The sequence below is a fragment of the Eptatretus burgeri genome, chromosome 12 (assembly GCF_056783735.1).
Source record: "Eptatretus burgeri isolate ZD-2024b chromosome 12, Ebu_testis_v1, whole genome shotgun sequence".
Lineage (NCBI taxonomy): Eukaryota > Metazoa > Chordata > Myxini > Myxiniformes > Myxinidae > Eptatretus > Eptatretus burgeri.
In genome coordinates, this window is record NC_140972.1 from 28,494,082 (window position 1) to 28,513,773 (window position 19,692).

Below are 19,692 nucleotides of genomic sequence, written 5' to 3' on the forward strand. Positions count from 1 at the left end.
ATTTGGGAACAACCACTACTTCAACAACCACAAGCACTACTTCAACAACCACAACAGCCTCTCAACAACCACGCCATCCCCACCACAAAGCAACCACAACATCGCCTCACCTTCATCTCCGTTACGCCGCCATCTTTTCGCCAGCCACGGCGAATCCCACGGATGAACGGTATCTCCGCCGACAGACGCGGGGGCTGATGATTTCCACAACGTCCGCTTTCCACGGCTGATGATTCCTGCAACGTCCGCGTGGTTGATGATTTCACCCACATCCGCGCATGTCCGAGCTTCGCGACGAAATCGGATCAAAAGATCAAAAGGGGCGGAGCCAGTGAAGGGTGAGAGGTGAAAGATCAGACCTCACCCACGGACCCCATATAAAGGCGCACTGAACGCCAAGCAGGCAGTCTGTCGGGGAGCTGCCTAGAGTGGAAGTCTGGAGTCGAGCTGGCGTCAAGTCCGAGGAAGCCAGCAGTCCGCTAAGATTTGAGTCCAGTGGAGGGCAGTCGGAGCTCGAAGCACAGCCAGCCTGCCGTGCCGCGCAGAACCACGGGTCGGTGGAGAAAGCCGGAGAGAGGTCGCCAGCCGGCGACAGAACGGTTCGAGCCAACGCTGAGGAATGGGCGGGCTCTTAAAAGAGCATCAACTCTCAAAAGGGCAAATGCCCGTTCGTTCCTCTGAGGCGTTATCGGCTAGGCCGAACCACCAGGCCACACTGTGGGGCCTGGGCCAAGCAAGTCGCGCAGCGCCAACTGCCGTGTCAACGAAATGTCGTGGGTCTACCAGCGAGTCACCACGAAGGTGGCAGGTAACCAGCACGGCCTCTCGGAGCTCCTGTGGTCTCCACAGCTCCGTGAACTATTAAAGGCACACGAGGTCCAGTTCTGCCCTTTCCTTTCCTGGGATTTTTCTTTGTATGCATGTCGTGGCGCCTTGTTCGTCAAGTAATGAACTGTTAAGTGATTGTGTACATAATAATGGAACGGTTGTAGTTCTTTGTCTTGCTCGTTCCTGCATTGCTTTATTGACTACATGATTGCATACGTGTATGACTGCTTACATGTGTACAAATAAATGTCATTGTGTGAATGTTCACCTGTTCGTTGCGTCCTTTCCCCCAATTGAGCTGCGTATTGCATTCGGGATATTAGCTGACTTTTAAATAGCCGATAAAGTAATTGGATCCGGCGGGACTTGGCGATATACACCGCTCGGCAAATCGCAAACGGAGCGAGCTGCTGAAGCGGCTCGTTTCCAAGCGGGTCCCGTTGAAGTGTAAATCCCCGGCATTTCTGTATGTGCGCATACTTAGGTAAATCGACAATTCGGCGATCGGACCCTGTCGCACGTGGACAGAATAGTTGGCTGATTTACGTTGTGATTAAAAACACACCCGTAGCTGGATTTCGGCGTTGATCCGAAAGCTGCGACTCGGTTTGCCACGTCCGGTGGGCGCGCGGCCGCGATTAGCTAAAAGCGGTTGCTCGCACGCCGGAGTGGTGAGAAGCCACAACAATATGTACAGACATACATACATACATACATACATAATCGAGGCTCGTGAAAGAGTTAGCACACTGAACAGATCATGACGTAACAGACAAAACAGGATGCAAAACACACATGCATGGAGAAGGAAACTCCAAGGAGGAAAAACTGGAGAAATAGGACAGATTTGGGTGGGGTTAAAGAAGGGAGAAAAGATCATGATTTTGGATTGGGAATGATTTGAGCTGGCAGTGAACAACTGTCTTAACGACCTGGAGGGCAGGATGAGATTGAAGAGGATGTTAAAGTTGATTGCATAGGTGGGAAAAAAGAGGAACAAATGAGTGGAGCTGGACAATGATCTTGGATTGAGGTAGTTTCACCAAAAGAGGATTGATGGTGGTTATGATCCCTGCAGAAACCTGTGGCGGTTAAAGCACAGAAAGAACAGAAGGTGCTAGACCAGAAACGAGGTGGGAGAAAACAGACCACTGACCTGTCTGCAATGGTGAAGTGATTGGCCCATCGACTCAGCTTCATCATGAGAGATTCCAATGATCTTGAAGGACTTGATTTCCACAGCATCAAGCTGAGCAAGATGTGAAGCAGCTGAGCCAGCCCAGAGGGGAGAGCATTACTCTGAAATTGTGGATGGAGGCCTTTGTAGGTCGATAGGAATTCAGGTATGCCAAGGAAGGGCTTTGTATGATGGAAGATGCCGAGTCAGCGGTTGGCTTTGGAGGCCAACTTTGAAATGTGGTTTGCTCAAGATGGCTACGGGGCCATTCACCAAAAGATGCTTAGAAATCAAATCTTGTGGCACCTGCTATGGAATTAAATTATAATGAGCATTTCTTAATGAAAATGATGTACTGAATACCAATCTTAAGGGCCCTGTCACACCTTGACGTTTTAGCCAGCAATGGCAACGTATAAAAATGTATGTAAAACGTTGGCGTACGCTGAAATTTTGACGTTTTTTTAAAGTTTTGGACGTATTCATAACGAGTTGGACGTATGCATAATGTATTAGTAACGTACACAGAACGTTTTAATCATGTATATATATATATATATATATATATATATATATATATATATATATATATATATATATATATATCTTAGACCAACGAATGATTCACGTGTTGTCAGCGTTCACAACCTCTGCCCAACGATAGTCTAACGTATGCAAAGCGCGCTGCACGTATCGCCGATGATCACGTGGCGTAGCCTATTAAAAAGCTGCCGCACGCCGATTTAAATCATAACCGCCTGAGAATTGGAAGTGTCAACATCGCAGTCACACCTTGACGATTTAGCCAGCGTATGCCGACCTCTGAAAAATTTGTCTGAAACGCTGGCACACGTCGAATACGTTATGGGTAAGTTGTGTATACGTTAAGAGCACGCTGAAAAACACTGCCATACGTCGTAATACGCCTTGTACGTCGTGAAATTTCAAGCATGCTGAAAATTTTACGACGTACTCGCCGTATGGCTCACACGTTCCGCTACGCTGGGAATAAGTTGTAGGCACAATATGCGATCGTTGACACACGTCGACACAAGTTCCTTGTAAGTTACTCATAAGTCGAAACACGTCGAGGTAATGTTTAGCATACCCGGAACTTATTTTCTCCGTCAAGGCACATTTTCTTTTTTTCTCCTTGGCTCCGTGAAGGCACGTGACGAAATATCTGAAGTTGTTGTTGTTGTTGTTGGTTTTTTTTTTTTTTTTTAAAGTCTATCACAAATTTTAAAATATATTCGGACATTTGCTTTTGAGTTTCAACGTCGACGTGACAATATCCTCAAACAGAAAATATTCACAGAGGAGGGACTAAGAATAAGACGAGCAAACTGAAGAGTCAATCGGACGTGACGTAACAACACGTGACGAAATATCGGAAGTTGGTGTTGTTGTTTTTTTTTTGTTTTTTTTTAGTCCATCACGAATTTTAAAATATATTCGGACATTTGCTTACAAGTTTCGACGTCGACGTAACAATATCCTCAAACAGAAAATATTCACAGAGGAGGAACTAAGAATAAGACGAGCAAACTGAAGAGGCAATCGGACGTGACGTAACAGCACGTGACGAAATATCGGAAGTTGGTGTTGTTGTTTTTTTGTTTTTTTTAAACGCTACCAATACGCCATTATACGGTAGCTGTAAATTTGAAACGCGTTCAGTAAGTTATGTGGTCGTCCGGAAGACGTCAATCAAATACGTCAATATGCATTGGGGGTACGTTACTCATAGATTCAAAGCACGTTACTCAGGTTAGAAATAAGTTTTGGGTATGCTAAGCATTAACTCAACGTGTTTCGACTTATGAGTAACTTACAAGTAACGTGTGTTGACGTGTGCCAACGATCGCATAACGTGCCTCGACATGTGTCAACGATCGTATAACGTGCCTACAACACGTTACTCATAGGTTATAAATAAGTTTCGGGTATGCTAATCATTACCTCGACATGTTTCGACTTATGAGTAACTTACAAGTAACGTGTGTCAACGATCGCATAACGTGCCTACAACTTATTCCCAGCGCATGCGGAACGTGTGAGCCATACGCCAGCATACGTCGTAAAATTTCAAGCATGCTAAAATTTGCGGACAACCGCAAAGTACGATTAAAGCCAGCGTACTACGACGTATGGCAGTGTTTTTCAGCGTGCTCTTAACGTATACACAACTTACCCATAACGTATTCGATGTGTGCCAGCATTTTAGAAAAAAATTTCATAAATCGGCATACGCTGGCTAAATCGTTAAGGTGTGACAGCCCCTTTACTTTACTTTAGTTTACAAGCGATATTCCATACCAAACAAATATGATTAACCTTTAATTGATGTGCCCTTAAAGGGAATTTCACCACACACACAGATTAATTGTGGATTCTTCCTGGTTGTTTCTGTAATTATAAATATTGAAATGCATGAAAATTATGTACTGAGAGAGAGTAACAAGGTAAACTTTAAATTTGCACAAGAATAAAAATGATTATCCAGTGAGAAAGAATTGACAGTTAAAAAAACAATGCACACACTCAGGTTTCTGAAAGTTTCTTGCTCAGCTGCGAAGTAAACTTTACTCAAACCATAACTAAACTTTATTGAAACAGTTGCTCTGTTTATTAAACTTAAATCATTCCATTCCTAAAGAGGGAGAACTGGAAAAAAATCGAATGCAAATGGACAAAAGTACAGTATTAAGACTGATTGTCTAATTTAGAATGTCAGACAATTTGTTTAGCAAAGGTACAGACTTGTCCATGTGACTGCAATCTCTACAGTTACAAAGATCAGTGCATGGGATGCCTATTGCACCCTATTTTCACTTTTTTGCACCCTATTTTCACTTTTTTGCACCCTATTTTCACACATTTACAATGCACAATGTGAATCTGTTTGGGGGATGGGATCTTTCGTCATCCAAATCAGATTGAGTGTAGTTTCTTCCACCTTCCATTCATGGCCTTGAGGACTGGGTGCACAGATGCCAACCCTCCCGATTTCATCGGGAGGCTTCCGAAAATTCACCCAAACTCCCGCCCTTACGATCACTATCCTTATCCTCCCGAAATTTTGATATTTTTGCACTGTTCACTAATCAGAATGTACTAGTATGAGAATTGAATGAAAAGCATCGTCTGCTACGTATAGCATGTGGTAACTCCATAACGTTCGCTGCTACCAAATTGTACGTAAAAAATTGCAAATTCAAATGAGGAGCAGCGAAACATTGGGTCTGGATCTCGCTTATGCGATCATGCACTGAGATTTAGTGCATGCGGTATGTGTGCAATACAGTGCATGCGGTATGTATGCACAGTGTATATGCATGCGAACGCTCACTGCATGCAGCTGAGCCCCGTACCAGCCCGGCGGTCGCGACCACCGTGCGGTGTTTAACAGCCGCTAGAGTTCTACGAGTCGCGCTGCAGCTGTGGAACATCGACTTCGAAGTTACCGATGCTTCAAGCCCTCGATGTTGATTACGAAATGGCAGAAAAGAAGCTTACGAAGACCAAGAAATGGTCTCAGAAGTACAAGACCGAATACAGTCTCCAATACCTGTGTATTCGAAAGTCTGAAAGAGGAATTCATCATGCGTATTGTACAGTATGCAGCGTTGATATTTCAGTTGAGCACGGAGGTCGCGATGATATTCGGAAGCACGTTGGAAGCAAACGGCACACAGACATTGCAAAGGAGAGATCTTCGAGCACGAGTACCGGTACACTTCTGAATTATTTCACCAAACAAGGGACAAGCGAGGAAGAGGATGTTACCCGAGCGGAACTTCTCTTTAGTGGATTTATTGTGGAACATAACTTGCCCATATCAGTCTCAGATCATGCTGGACCTCTATTTCAAAAGATGTTTCCAGATTCAAAAGTTGCTTCAAAGTATGGATGTGCAAGAACAAAAACTTCAGCAATAATTGGTGAGTTGTCAAATGTTACTGCTTCATCTATTGCCGATATTGCTAGACTAGCTCCATTTAGCCTAGCTACAGACGGTAGCAATGACAGTGGTGAGGCCCAGCTATATCCTGTCCTGATTTCGTACTATGACAACAGTGCTGGGATTGTGAAGCAAGGTTTGCTAAGTTTGCCTGCGTGCAAACAAGATTCCACTGGAGAAAACATTTTCAAACTGCTTGATCATGAGTTCAGTGACAGGAAAATTCCGTGGGGAAATTGTGTTTCCTTTTGTGCTGATAATGCCTCTGTCATGGTGGGCAAGCACAAAGGAGTCGCTGCTTATATCCACAAACAAAATCCAGAGTGCTACATCATGGGATGCCCTTGCCATATGATCACAATACGGCCAAGAAGGTGGCTCAGGCCTTACCCATTGAATTAGATGACTTTCTCATCGATATTTACTACTACTTGGACAAAAGTAGTAAACGCGTCAAAGGAGTGAAAGCACTGCAAGAACTCTGTGATGCCCCGACACACAAGATTCTGAAGCATGTCGCAACAAGGTGGCTGTCCCTTGGTCAGTGCCTAGACAGGCTGATTGAACAGTGGGAGCCACTTCGCCTCTTCTTCAAAGAAGAAGTACGAAGAAAAATGCAACCAACTGTAGCCAAGACTCTAACAACGAGCAAGAAGGACGGCACTGTATCTACTGCCAGTACTGGCACTGCAGGATCAAGCACTAGTGGAGCAGCATTCACCACTACCACTGCAGTATCTGCTGCGAAGAAGACAGCAGGGACAGCACCAAAACCAATGCTGAGAGCAGGTAGCATCACCAGCCCTTCATCACGTTCATCTACGAAGCAGATCCCTTCAGAGTCGAGAAAGACTGTGATAGTCCCATCTACAGGCAAAGAAGGACCCAAGTTAAGTTCTGCTTTTGCCAAATCACTTGATAGAAGCTCAGCAAAACCTTCGAATCAGAGGTCTTCTTCCTTGGCTGCACCTACCTCAAGCTCTCTCCTCAAACGTAAAATTGGATCTGGTACTACGAGTCTGACCTCTTCTGCTGGCAGTAAACGCAAGTGTGATCGCCCTGCGGCTAAGTGTACTACGAGTTCTACAACTAAAAGCGCATCTTCCTCAAACACTGTGCAGGAATCTAGAGAAAAACGTGTCAACAGGATGTTCTTGTCTCCACAAACAAAACTCTATTGTTTCTTCCTTCGATATGCTAACAAGCTTTTTGAGAAGGGGAATCTTCTGCTCCAAAGAGAGCCGAACCCTGTATTCATCTCCTGCACGGAGAATTGAATGGTCTTCTGAAAGATATCTTCGTACGGTTTTTGAAACCATCGGTGTCATCGGTTGCTCTGGTAAATGTACCCTTCTCTGACAGAAATCATCAGAAGAATGATGAGGACCTCATGATTGGGAACGATGCCAAACTGTATATAAGGGAACAAAGGAGTCTCAAGAAATCCACCTTCACTCTGAGTGAGTCAGACATCCAAGGTTTCTTCAGTGCAGTTCGCTCATATTATGTGAAAGCCTGCAATTACATCTTCAAAACCTGGCCGCTAGATGATGAATTAGCCAAGCATGCTCAGGTGCTGGATGTTAAGCTACACCAAGAAGTGGGGTTTGACTGTGTGGAGTTTTTCATCAAGAAATTCCCCTGTCTGTTCAGTGGCGGTGATAGTGACATAGACAGTATTGAGAGTGAATTCGCTCACTACCAGGCAGACGCCTCCATAGCTACAATTGCTACTGAGACAGTGAGAGTGGATGAGCAGTGGCATCGGATTTCACAGCTCACAGATCCCTGCACTGGTGCCAAGAAGTATCCTAATTTGAGCAAAGTGATGAAGGGAATCTTGGTCATTCCTCATTCGAACGCATCATGTGAGCGGGCACTCAGTCTTGTACGGAAGAATCATACTGAATTTCGTCCCAATTTGAGTGTCAAAACCCTGGAAGCTCTCTTAATTGAAAAACTAGCTCATAGCACCCCTTGCTACCAGAGAGAATACAGCAAAGACATAATCAGAAGGGCTAAAAGAGCCACACAGCTGTCACTCAGCAAAGCTGCCATGGAAAAAGCAAGCAGCAGTAGTACCAGCCAGTAAGGTAAGAAAAATATTGCTTCTTTTGTGCTTTTTGTTAATCTTTGATTGTCCCCTAACTTACTAATATTAACATACATGTAACATTAAAAAGTGCACAATTTTCCCCTTTTTTTGTTCAAAAAGTGGGAATTCTTAACATGTTAAATGCTCCAAAATAGGGCTCAGAGGGCACTAGAGAGCGTCTAGAACCCTAGAGCTTCCAGGGCCCTAAGGCGGGCCCTGGACCCCGCCGCAAGGGTCGAGCGCTCCGCGCTCGAGATGTGCGCTTCGCGCACATTATTTGGTGTCGGTTGCAAATCCTCCCTAATTCTGATTTCCAAAAGTTGGCATCTCTGCTGGGTGCGTCGATTCTCTGTAGTAAGGCCCGACAAACGGTGCACTGTCACTTGATAATTAATTAGACCGCTGACTATGCTGCCACAGAGCATTACTAGTTGGGGGCAGTTTGAACTCTTAATTTGACCCGAGGCAGAACAAGCGATACAGAGCTTGGTCGATGGACAAACACTTCTCACCATACAGTTCACAGGTGAAGTGTTCAAACGACTCCCTCAAATGAGTTGGTGGAGCAAAACTTTGTCCGAAGTACTACCCTGGAGCGGTTGCTGTCTACAACCTACTACCTGGAGGTGTGCTTCAATCTCTCACGGAAAGTTATGTAATGATATCATTTCAAACATAAAATACCACTCAACCAAACAGGATGAATGGGTTGTCATCAACTTGCAGTTCGTCAGGCCAGTCTCTCCTCAGAAAGCTAGTTTAAGCTGTTTAGCACATGCTGTGATACTTTACTTCAATGGCCACACCATTGTGGCCTCTGATCTCCCACAGGATGTGCTCATCCGTTTTCAATATGGCTGCTTTGCGTAACAACCCTGAAAGTTATACATGCATGTTTTAACAGAGAGAGGGGAGATTGGGCTCTTGAACAGCCATTTCATTCCACATCATACGATGGAAAGTGAAGGCTAAAATTGCATTCATGTGAACAAGGACACACAGTATTGCATCTTTGAACTACATTTGTGTAAGCATCGTGCGTGACACATGAGATAGCTCAGAGCATTACATCATTACGTTTCATACACTTGGGCCAAACCAATGAAAGTTTACAAACCTGCATTGACAATTTCTGCTTGCATCAGCTTCTCATCTTGCAATTGCCCAACAATCTTGATTGTTTTCCAAAGCTTCTTGCAGATGATGCACGTGCTTGGGAGCACATGTATTTTTTGCTCTCTTTGTCGGAGGGGCAACTGACACTTATGACCGCAGTTGTCTGCCCACTTGTGGAAAGACCTGGCTTAGCCATTGCAGACGAGTCAGAGGCAGCACATCTTTTCAGAGCTCTTTCACCTTCTGTGCATCTGTGAACTTGCCATAGCAATGACTGATATCCACAGTCATGTGGTACATCTGTAATAAAAAAAGCACTGAATGTATTTAACAACTACCAGATGAAACAAAGAATTCCTTTGAATGAAATGAACAATTGCCAACTCAGCCAACAAAAAGCTCATCCATCTGACTAACTCACCAGCTTTGACGAATTGACTCAACTTAAACTGTTTATTTGAAAAACATGAGGAATCAGGGCTATGACCTCATATTATTTTTGACACAGTACAGATGTTATTATTTGTGAATTACCAATTAATGGTGGAAGTAGTATGATAGCATTGCACTGCAGATGTGAGGTAGTACAGCAAATAGTGAGTGACATAAGCAGGTCAAGCCAGATTAGATCTGTGACTTGCAACAGGTACCATGTAAACCTGTACTAATCTGTTTCATGGTCAGGTTGTCAGCGACTAAACCGTCTCCCCCACCAGGTTTCCTGGTGAGGAGGGTGTATGATATGGACACCCAGCAGGATTAAAAACAAAACCTGTCAAAGGAGCCCAACTGTGTCTGCGGTGCAAAGGTGCCCATCCATATCTAGTGCCCAACTGTGTCTGCGGATGTCCTCATGCAGTTGGGTTACTATTTTTAGGAGGTTTGTGGCAATATTTGCTCTCCGGACACCACAAAACACAATAATGCAAAGAAATCTGAAAACCCACTCCATAGAAATACCTCCTGTGCAGCTGCCCACCGCAGAGCAGCTCACCAGATGATGGGATTGGGGCAAAGCCTTCGGGACCCCCACTCTTTGATGATGGAAGGAAAACTACAGGGTAACCTTCCTGGGTCAGATCGCAGGAGTGTGTGTCAGGGTGGTGCTGAGGTGTCGTGTCCTTGGGTTAACTTGAGGCGGTCCCTTCGGGTGGGTGCCTGGAATGTCCTATCCCGAAGAGAGGATGATCACCTGTCTCTGTTATCATCTGAGGTCAAGCGTTTGAACATCGGTATTGCAGCACTCTCTGAGGATCAGAGACCGGATAGTGGCGAGATCATGGTGGGTGATCACACCTACTATTGGTCTGGTAGCTCTGATGGTTACCGTGCCCAAAGCGTTGCTGTAGCTGTGTCCAATAAGCTGACTACAATGATAATTGAGGTAACACCGGTCAACGAGTGTATTATGAGACGAAGGATTCGTCACTCCTTGGGTTTCGTTTCCCTAGTCTTTGTGTATGCTCCGAATGAGGCGAGTGATCTCACCGTGAAGGACGCATTCTATGCCACGCTCGAGTCTGTGGTTGATCAGTGCCCCAGGTGAGATACTCTTCTCGTCTTGGGGAATTTCAATGCGTCAAATGGAACTGATAGGGATGGTTATGAGACGTGTGTTGGTCCCCATGCGTCTGGAACTGTGAACCGGAATAGCACCAAGTTCCTTGACTTTGTAAGAAGTCATCGACTTAGGGTGGCTGGTTCATGGTTTCAGTGCCCATTGGCTCATCGCTGGACCTGGTATTCCAATGCTGGTGGTGTGGCATAGGAGATTGACCATGTGCTCGTTGATGGTCGCTGGAGGATGATTCAGAACTGCAGGGTCAACTAGAGTGCTCAGTTCCTCAATACCGACAACAGGCTTGTGGTCGCAACTCTGAAGTTTCAGCTTAAATCCAGGAGAATGGTACCATCCCAGCCGAAGCTGGATGTTAGCAAATTCAAGGATAAGAGGGTAGCTGAGGAGTTTGCGAACAGACTGAGTGGGGATTTGGGGGGTCTGGGTGCTTTGGCGAATCCTGAAGAGTTGTGGAGTGCCTTCAAGATCACCTTCCTTGATGTTGCCGGTGGATGTCTTGGAACTCACCGTAGAGTAAAGAAGAATTTTGTCTCTCAAGGGACACTGGATACCATTGACCAAAGTCACAGGGCCACGCTTGATGGCAAAGCTGAGCTGTTTAGGGAGTTGTGGCATAAAACTGTACGTGCGCTAAAGGTGTACAAAGGAGGCCTATGTTCAAGGCATCTGTGAGCGGGTAGAGCATCACCTGTGGTCACGTGATTCTCGTCCTGCTTACAGGGGAATTCATGCATTGCGTTCCTCCAAGCCCATCCCTCGGTGTACTGCAGTGAGAGCAGAGGGTGCTGGGCTCTTGACAGAGGAGTCCGAAGTGAAGGCCCGCTGGCCCGGTTACTTTGAGCGGCTGTGCCAGGCTCATCCACCAGCTGGTTGAGTTGGATGTCATGGGTGTTGCTCTCCCTATTGCTGACCCTCCAATAAACTGTGATCCACCTTTGTTTGTGGAAACACAGGCTGTGGTGAACCGGTTTAAATGGTGCTAAAGCTCAAAGGATTTGTGGCATCCCCACTGAACTTCTCAATGCTGGTGGAAATGCTGCACTCATTTCATTACATTCAGACCTGTGTTCTGTCTGGAACACAGGCATCATCCCAACTGACTGGAAGAGATGCCTTGTCCGGCCCTCTCTGGAAAGGGAAGGGTGAACGCCAAGACTGCAACAACTACCGAGGGGTGACGCTGCTCTCAGTGCCTGGCAACATCTTTGCTCGGATAAGTCTTGATAGGGTTTGCCACCATCTGCTTGAGCACCAACACCCAGAGCAATCAGGCTTCACACCAAAGAGGTCAATGATTGAGCGTATCCTTGCTCTTCGGTTCCTCACCAAACGCAGACGAGAGTTTCGGCAGGGGCTGCTTGCAGCCTATGTTGATCTCCACAAAGCATTTGATTCTATGAATCCGGATGCCCTCTGGAGGATTCTCGGTCTTCGTGGGGTGCCACCAAAACTGATCAATGTGATTTCTGAACTCTACTCTTGTCCTGAGAGTGCTGTGAGGTGTGGTGGTACCATCTCTGACTTATTTCCAGTTGTTACCGGAGTTTGTCAGGGGTGTGCACTTGCCCCCACACTTTTCAGTGCTTGTCGGGACTGGATTCTGGGGAAGATGTCAGAGATATCAAGCTGCGGTGCATCATTTGAGAATGTCAAGATCTCTGACCTTGATTTTGCAGATGATGCAGTCATCTTTGCAGAGACTCTGGATATCCTTTTGGGGGCCCTTGAGGTGCTGATTGAGGAGTCAGAGCCACTGGGATTTTGGGTTTCCTGGATCAAAACTAAGATCCAGGCTTTCAATGACATCTTGGATGCTGCTATCTTGTCTATACCTGTTTGTGGTGAGGATGTTGAGGTCACGGAGAGATTCACTTACCTTGGCAGTGATATTCATGTCTCTGCTGGCTTTGAACCAGAGGTCAGTAGACGTCTGGGTCGGGTGTGGGGAGTCGTGGATTCACTGCATCATGGGATGTGGTGCTGTTAGTACCTGTGCAGGAGGACGAAAGTTCGAGTTCAGGTCCTTGGTGCTTCCACCCTTGCTCTACAGATATGAGACTTAGACTCTGACCAGGGATCTGAGATGAAGACTTGATTCCTTTGGTACCAGGTCTCTTCGGAGAATCCTTGGCTCTCGCAGGTCAGACGTTGTGTCCCATGAGCGGTCGCTGAGGGAGACTCAAATGAGATTTGTTACCTGCAGAGTCCATGAGCATCAGCTGCAGTTGTATGGACACATGGCTCGTTTTCCTAATGCTGATCCTGCTCACCAAATTCTCTCAGTGAGGGAGCCTCGTGAGTGGAGGAGGCCAATGGGCCGACCACGTGCCTCGTGGATGCAGCAGGTTGATCAGCATCTCATGGAGATGGGGATGTCCAGACGGAGGCCCCTGGAGTACCGGCAGAAAGTGGATGCAGCGACACCCTGCTCTGGTGCATGCTCCCATACCTGACCTGACCTGACACAAGCAGGGCCCAGAATATGTTTGTAATCTGTGTCCAACGTTTGGGTAAATCTGGCTGCATAATTGCCAATATCTCTGCCTCGGGAAGTTTTCCATTGCAATAAAAAGTGCTTTGCCGTCACTGACCAAACAGCTTGTCCCAGGAACTGAGGGTATTGTTTTATATCAAAACCACTCCATATTTTGTGTATATATATATATATATATATATATATATATATATATATATATATATATATATATATATATATATATATATATATATATATATATATATATATATATATATATATATATATATATATATATATATATATATATATATATATATATATATATATATATATAGCAGGTTTTAAAAAAAAATTGTTCCTGTGATGAGACGGTGCTGTCCTTTTTCGGTCTTGAACACAAAATATCGTTCCATTTTAAGGGTTGAATATACAAAAATACGACTGCAGAGAAGGAAATTTATACTTGTATTTTGTAGCAGAATTTGTATTTTGTGGTATAATTCACATCTGGGTGCTACAAAACTGAACGATAGAGCTGCTGACCTTGTCGATAAAGAAGGATCGTGGCTGATTGTGAGACCCACAAACTCGACCGACTGAACCTCCTTGAGTGGATTAGGAAAGTAGAGAGATGGAGGGTGGTGGGGGCGATTGCCAGATGGTCCTTTTGGAGAAAAATAGTGAGGTTGTGAGATTTGTCAGGATTGAAAAACATATTCCAAGGAAAGGATTCTGTTAAGTGTGACACGTTGGCTACGAGAGGAGAGGAAGTCAGTGAGCCATATGTGTAGTTTGCGTTGGATGCCATAGGCAGATAGTTTGGAGAGCAGGGCAGGATGCCAGACTGTATCAAAAGCATGAGATATGTACAGAGAGACTTCCCTGAAGTCATGTCTAACATTGAGGGCATCCATGCATTGTTGGGTGAATAGAAGCAGCATGTCCAAGGTGGAGTGACCCGGTCTGAAACCAAATTGGTGATCTGAGATGAGGTTGTTGGAGAAAAAGAAAGATTTCATATCAACTGCAATGATGGATTCCATGACCTTGCTGATGATTGGAAATAAGCTGATAGGTCTGAAGTTAAGAGGATCTGTTTTGCACCTTTTTACGTAATGCAGTGATGTTGGTTGATTTACAAGAAAATGGAAGAGGCAAATTATAGGGTGAAAAAGGCAGAGAGACGATGTGAAAGAGCAGTAGAGCAGGAATTTAGGATACGTGGGCTGATGTCGTCCAGTCCAGTTGCAGAGTCGGATGTTCAGGTTGAAAGAACCTTCTCCACCTTCTCAGGTGCAAAAGAGTCCAGGAGCAGTTGCTTATGATGGGGGAAGAATGGGAGTGGCTTAATAATCAGGCTTATCACGAATCTGATGATATTAGAAGAGTAAGGGAGAAGAGACACATGATTTGGAAGTGAACACAGAATTGAGGCATTCAGCCTTCTCACAAGCAGAGCCGGCTATGGTGCCATTTGAAGAGAGGGAAGGGATGGAAAGGTAACATACTCCAGAGACAAACTTGTCACCAGGTTTTAGAGGAGGGAGACAAGTTTGAAAGTTCATTCTTGAGGTGAGACAGATGTTGTTTTCTGGTTCTCTTGAGAGTGGACACACACTTGCTGCAGACTTTTTGGAAAGCACTGATATTGCTTTCTGTTGGATTTGCCTTCCAGGAAGGGAGAGAGGAAGTTGTTTCAAAGCATCTGCTTCACCACAGGATTCAGTGTACTATGGGCAGGAAGAAGGGTGGGATATTTGAAGACAAAATGGGATGAATCTGTGCATAATCAGCTTGTTGAAGGACTTTGCAAAATCTGTTGAAGGATGCGGTCTGTTGGAGAAGCTGGTGCAGAATATTGTTCAGACTGCTTGAGGATCACCATTTTGACTCCCCTGAACTCCGTTGGACTGGCAGTGTTTTATTGAGTAGGATGTATGAGAGGGGGTGAAGATAAGTGGGTGAAAAATGCTTTTGTACGATCAACACTGACTATTACTATTACTATTTGCATCATACAAAACCACCTATCTAAACATGTATATTTAAAATAAAAACATAATAGCTACCTACTTTATGATTGATTGCTGCCCTTCTCCTCTGGGCCATTTTTGTTGCAATGTTTTATTTTTAAAATGACTGCTGGTATTTCTGTTTAATATGGGGTTTTTTTGTTTATTTGTTGTTGATTTTTCTTTACATGTAGAAACTCAGATCGGTCATAGTAGTACGGATTGCTGGCTAAATGTATGTACCATTGCACATAACATATCTCTCACCAAGAAGGGTCCCGGGAGTAATCAATATGTGGCATGTTACAAGCACTATGAATGAATAATATGAATTTGAATCATGAAAGCAATGCCACTTTTTCACTAGATCTTTCCCTTTATTTTCTTTCTTTGGTTGAAAGTTTCTGGAAGTGCATTTGAAGCAAATTATCACTTTATTTTGAGAGCAGTCAAACATTATATCTGTTAATTTTATTTGGATCACAAGAATCAAAAAAGCTCTTCATGTGAATAATTATGTGATTTCTCTTCTGCTATCTTCAAAAGCAGCTGTTCAACTTTCCACCAAATCAAAGATTGGGGAGGCACTTGTGCAAAAATACAACACCTGTTTTTATTGTTGTGTTTGACCAATCAACTGGCAACGGCTTTGTTCCTCTAGAAGAGGTGATGAAACACGTTCAGGAAAGCCGAGGACTGGTCGCTCGGGCGATGCGACAGGATATGCAGGAAATCGTTCTCAGAGTTCTTGCTCACTATCGATCTGTGCTGGATGGATATTATGTCGTCGCTTTTCAGTCACACAGGTACGGAGTAGTCACATAATACGAATATACCCATCCCATGGACGGGTGGAAAAGGTGGTGGTGGTGGTGGTGGTGGTCACGTTATTTTGTTGTCCTTTGCGGTTCAGAGATCTGCAGTAGTGATTTTGTTCCTTCTTCGTGTGCCACTTTTTTCCCGAATGAGGTGTTGATTCCTGAGTTGCTTTTATGGGGTTTTCATTAAAGATAGTCATGCGGAGACACCGAATATGTTGTCACAGCATTTTATTGAAGAAGTCATACAGTAACAGGCAATAATGAGCAAGTATGTATATTTTCGCTCGTGAGCAAAAAGTATAGCGATCCAGAGTTTCGTGGACCGTTGACACTTCGTCTAGGAGAGAATAAACACTTTGCTCCATTATAGTGTAGATATGCAGAGTTGCATTTTGGAGTTTTAAGAAGAAAAAATAAAACTCTTCAAAGCTGATGTAGAGTTTTTATTTGAAATTTAAGAAAACAACAAAGTTAAAAACAAAAAGTCTGGGAAGGTGGTGAAACTTCACCTTTTTCTCAAGGCATTACCCTGTTGCATATACACACTAGCACCATCAGTATTGTTACATTAATCGGACCCGTCAGAGTGACCTGGTTTGAATCTGGTGTGTCGCATCAAAGTGATCATAGTCGACAGATTTGAGACGTCCTTGCCAGACTTTTTGATTTTAACTATGATGTTTTCTTAAATTTCAAATAAAAAGTCTACATCAGCTTTGAACACCACGTTATCGTAGATTAGGAATCCCAAAGCCACCCATTGTTGTGCCAATAGGCGTCACGTGACGATATAATTTCGGCCGAGAAACCTAAGTCATGTGACGCAGTCTTATGAGCGGTATGGAGACTGCGGCCAATTATTTCCCTTAACAGGTCTATAAAACACCAACTGAAACTGCTACCACAGCCAGCACCCGAGACCAAGTCAGGTTTGTTTAACAAGCAAGAAATGCTGGCACAGGGGAAGGAAACAAAAGAAACAAACAACAGTAATGTTTATACGTAATAATATCAACAAACCCCTTGCTACCTTACTGATCATACATGGCCATGGTACCAATGAACTAACAGGATGCTTTAATTATTTAATGTCTTTAACTGGACCCACATTCGTACCATGATAGAGAAGACAGAGGGTTTTTGACAAGACAGAAAATAGTTTGCAAGCAAACCTGGCAAGTTCTGAAGAGAGGGAAGTCCTGGCCATTCCTGAACCTCTGTGGAAGAGAGGGAGAGAGGTGTGGCTTTCCCCCCAGGAACCTTGGTCAGTCACAGCCTTTGGCTTGGCGTCTTCCCATTTCTTCTCCCCGATCTTTCTCACCCTCACCTTTTATAAGTTCAGCCATTCACGGCACCGATGATGCTTTATGCCCCTCTCTGCTCATTCACCATTGGCTACCGTTCGGCCCGATGACTTTTGCCGGCCCGGTTACTTATGATGACTTTTGTCACCAAAACTTGTTGCTGGCCGAGCAGAATGCTAAAAAGCACATGTATGACATTACAGAAGGCAGAATGATAAAAATAGGGTCAAAGGGGTTGATCATTTTAGATACACACAATAGGGAAGGCAGATGTCGTCCAACTATTATATAAGTGACGCATGTCTAATATTACAATTAATTACCTTGCGCTTATCCTAAACGTTCACTTTAAGGAAATATCAATGCTATACTAAGCATCTTTAACCCACTAGGAGTCATTTCGACAACAATATGACGGGCATCTGTGTAGAAGTCTTTGGGATGGTATGCAGCCCTTTCAGGAAGCATACATACTGTGTGCTTCATCACTCGTAAACTTGATGCCATTCAGATATTTTTAGAGTGGTCAGATTATAATCACCATGCGTTATCATTTCATATGCAGCATGTGGGTGCTGGGTTGCATCATTTTCTGGGGATGCAGTTGTGCCACTGTTGCAGTGCCCCCTGCAGGATAGAGCAGGAATTTGGAATTTGTTCAGGGTGCTGGCAATCATGAAGGACACGGTGGGATTTCTAACATCCACCAACTAATTGTAGCAGATGAGACACTCAATTTAATGTTTATCCAAGGTGGAACAGCACACAGATTGAATCGTCTTGCCTGTGAAACACCAGGGTGACAGTTTATAGCTCGGTTGAGATTCAAAACCAGGTTGTCGACAGCTTTGAGGCAAGTGGGCATACCTCCAGGCAAGGCATGGGAAACCTCAGGCCTGCTTCCTTTTTGATCTGGCCCCCTTCATGTTTTGATCTGGCCCACATGGTGATATTTTGTTCAGTAATTAGGGTACCCAGTCAAATGGACTGGGTAACCTATTGTTTTTCTTCTGTTTATTTATTATTTTTACTTACGAAATCTTTAGATTTCGTAAGTATATTGATGACTTCCATCATCTGTTTGTGTGTGTTTGTTTGTAGGCACGATAACTCGAGAACGGAAGAAGCTGCCAATGTCAAACTACACCACGTGATTCAGGAGGGTGATGGCTAGCACTGATTAGATTTTGGTCAAAATCGGTCAAAGATCAAGGTCACAGTGAGGTCAAACATTCGATTTTTGATGGTTTGGTACAGAATCATTGTAGAACCTTCTGGTTTGCATCGCTACCTTCTCGAGAGACAGCTTTTATTAGACAAGGTCAGCGGTCAAGTTGACGATTTCGTAAGTACCAGTCTATGACTGCTTGTTACTTACGAAATCTAAAGATTTTGTAAGTATATTGATGACTTCCGTCATCTGTTTGTGTGTTTGTTTGTGTGTGTGTTTGTGTGTTTGTTTGCAGGCACGATAACTCGAGAACGGAAGAAGCAACCAATGTCAAATTACACCAAGTAATTCAGGAGGGTGAGGGCTAGCGCTGATTAGATTTTGGTCAAAATCGGTCAAAGGTCAAGGTCACAGTGAGGTCAAACATTCGATTTTTGATGGTTTGGTACAGAATCGTCATAGAAACTTTGCGTCGCTACCTTCTCTAGAGACAGCTTTTATTAGACATGGTCAGAGGTCAAGTTGACGATTTCGTAAGGACCAGTCTATGACTGCTTGTTAAGATTTCGTAAGTATATTGATGACTTCCATCATCTTGTTTGTGTGTTTGTTTGTTTGTGTGTGTGTTTGTTTGGAGGCACGATAACTCGAGAACGGAAGAAGCTACCAATGTCAAATTACACCAAGTGATTCAGGAGGGTGATGGCTAGCGCTGATTAGATTTTGGTCAAAGGTCAAGGTCACAGTGAGGTCAAACATTCGATTTTTGATGGTTTGGTGAAGAATCATCGTAGAAACTTCTGGTTTGCGTCGCTACCTTCTCTAGAGACAGCTTTTATGAGACAAGGTCAGAGGTCAGTTGACGATTTCGTAAGTACCAGTTTTTGACTGCTTGTTACTTACGAAATCTGAAGATTTCGTAAGTATATTGATGACTTCCGTCCTCTGTTTGTGTGTGTGTGTGTGTTGTGTGTTTGTTTGTTGGCACGATAACTCGAGAACGGAAGAAGTTGCCAATGTCAAATTACACCACGTGATTCAGGAGGGTGATGGCTAGTGCTGGTTAGATTTTGGTCAAAATCGGTCAAAGGTCAAGGTCACAGTGAGGTCAAACATTCGATTTTTGATGGTTTCGTACAGAATCAT

General features: G+C 44.2%; 1 protein-coding gene across 17 annotated transcripts in view; it reads left to right on the plus strand.

The window, feature by feature from the left end:
• Window positions 1–19,692, plus strand: part of CEP152 (centrosomal protein 152) — a 177,380-nt gene that overhangs the window by 146,606 nt on the left and 11,082 nt on the right. For 14 of the 17 annotated variants that reach the window (XR_015050285.1, XM_085849977.1, XM_085849972.1 and 11 more), the window contains one exon: window positions 15,912–16,056. The exons of 1 other annotated variant lie outside the window; for it this stretch is intronic. Coding sequence is in view for 15 of the 16 variants with exons in the window: in XM_085849977.1 (XP_085706103.1) it covers window positions 15,912–16,056 (145 nt within the window). In the remaining variant the exon portion in view is untranslated. Of the gene's footprint in view, window positions 1–15,911; window positions 16,057–18,476; window positions 18,672–19,692 lie in introns of those variants that run through there. 2 more of the 17 variants (XM_085849984.1, XM_085849987.1) reach the window with 2 other exon arrangements.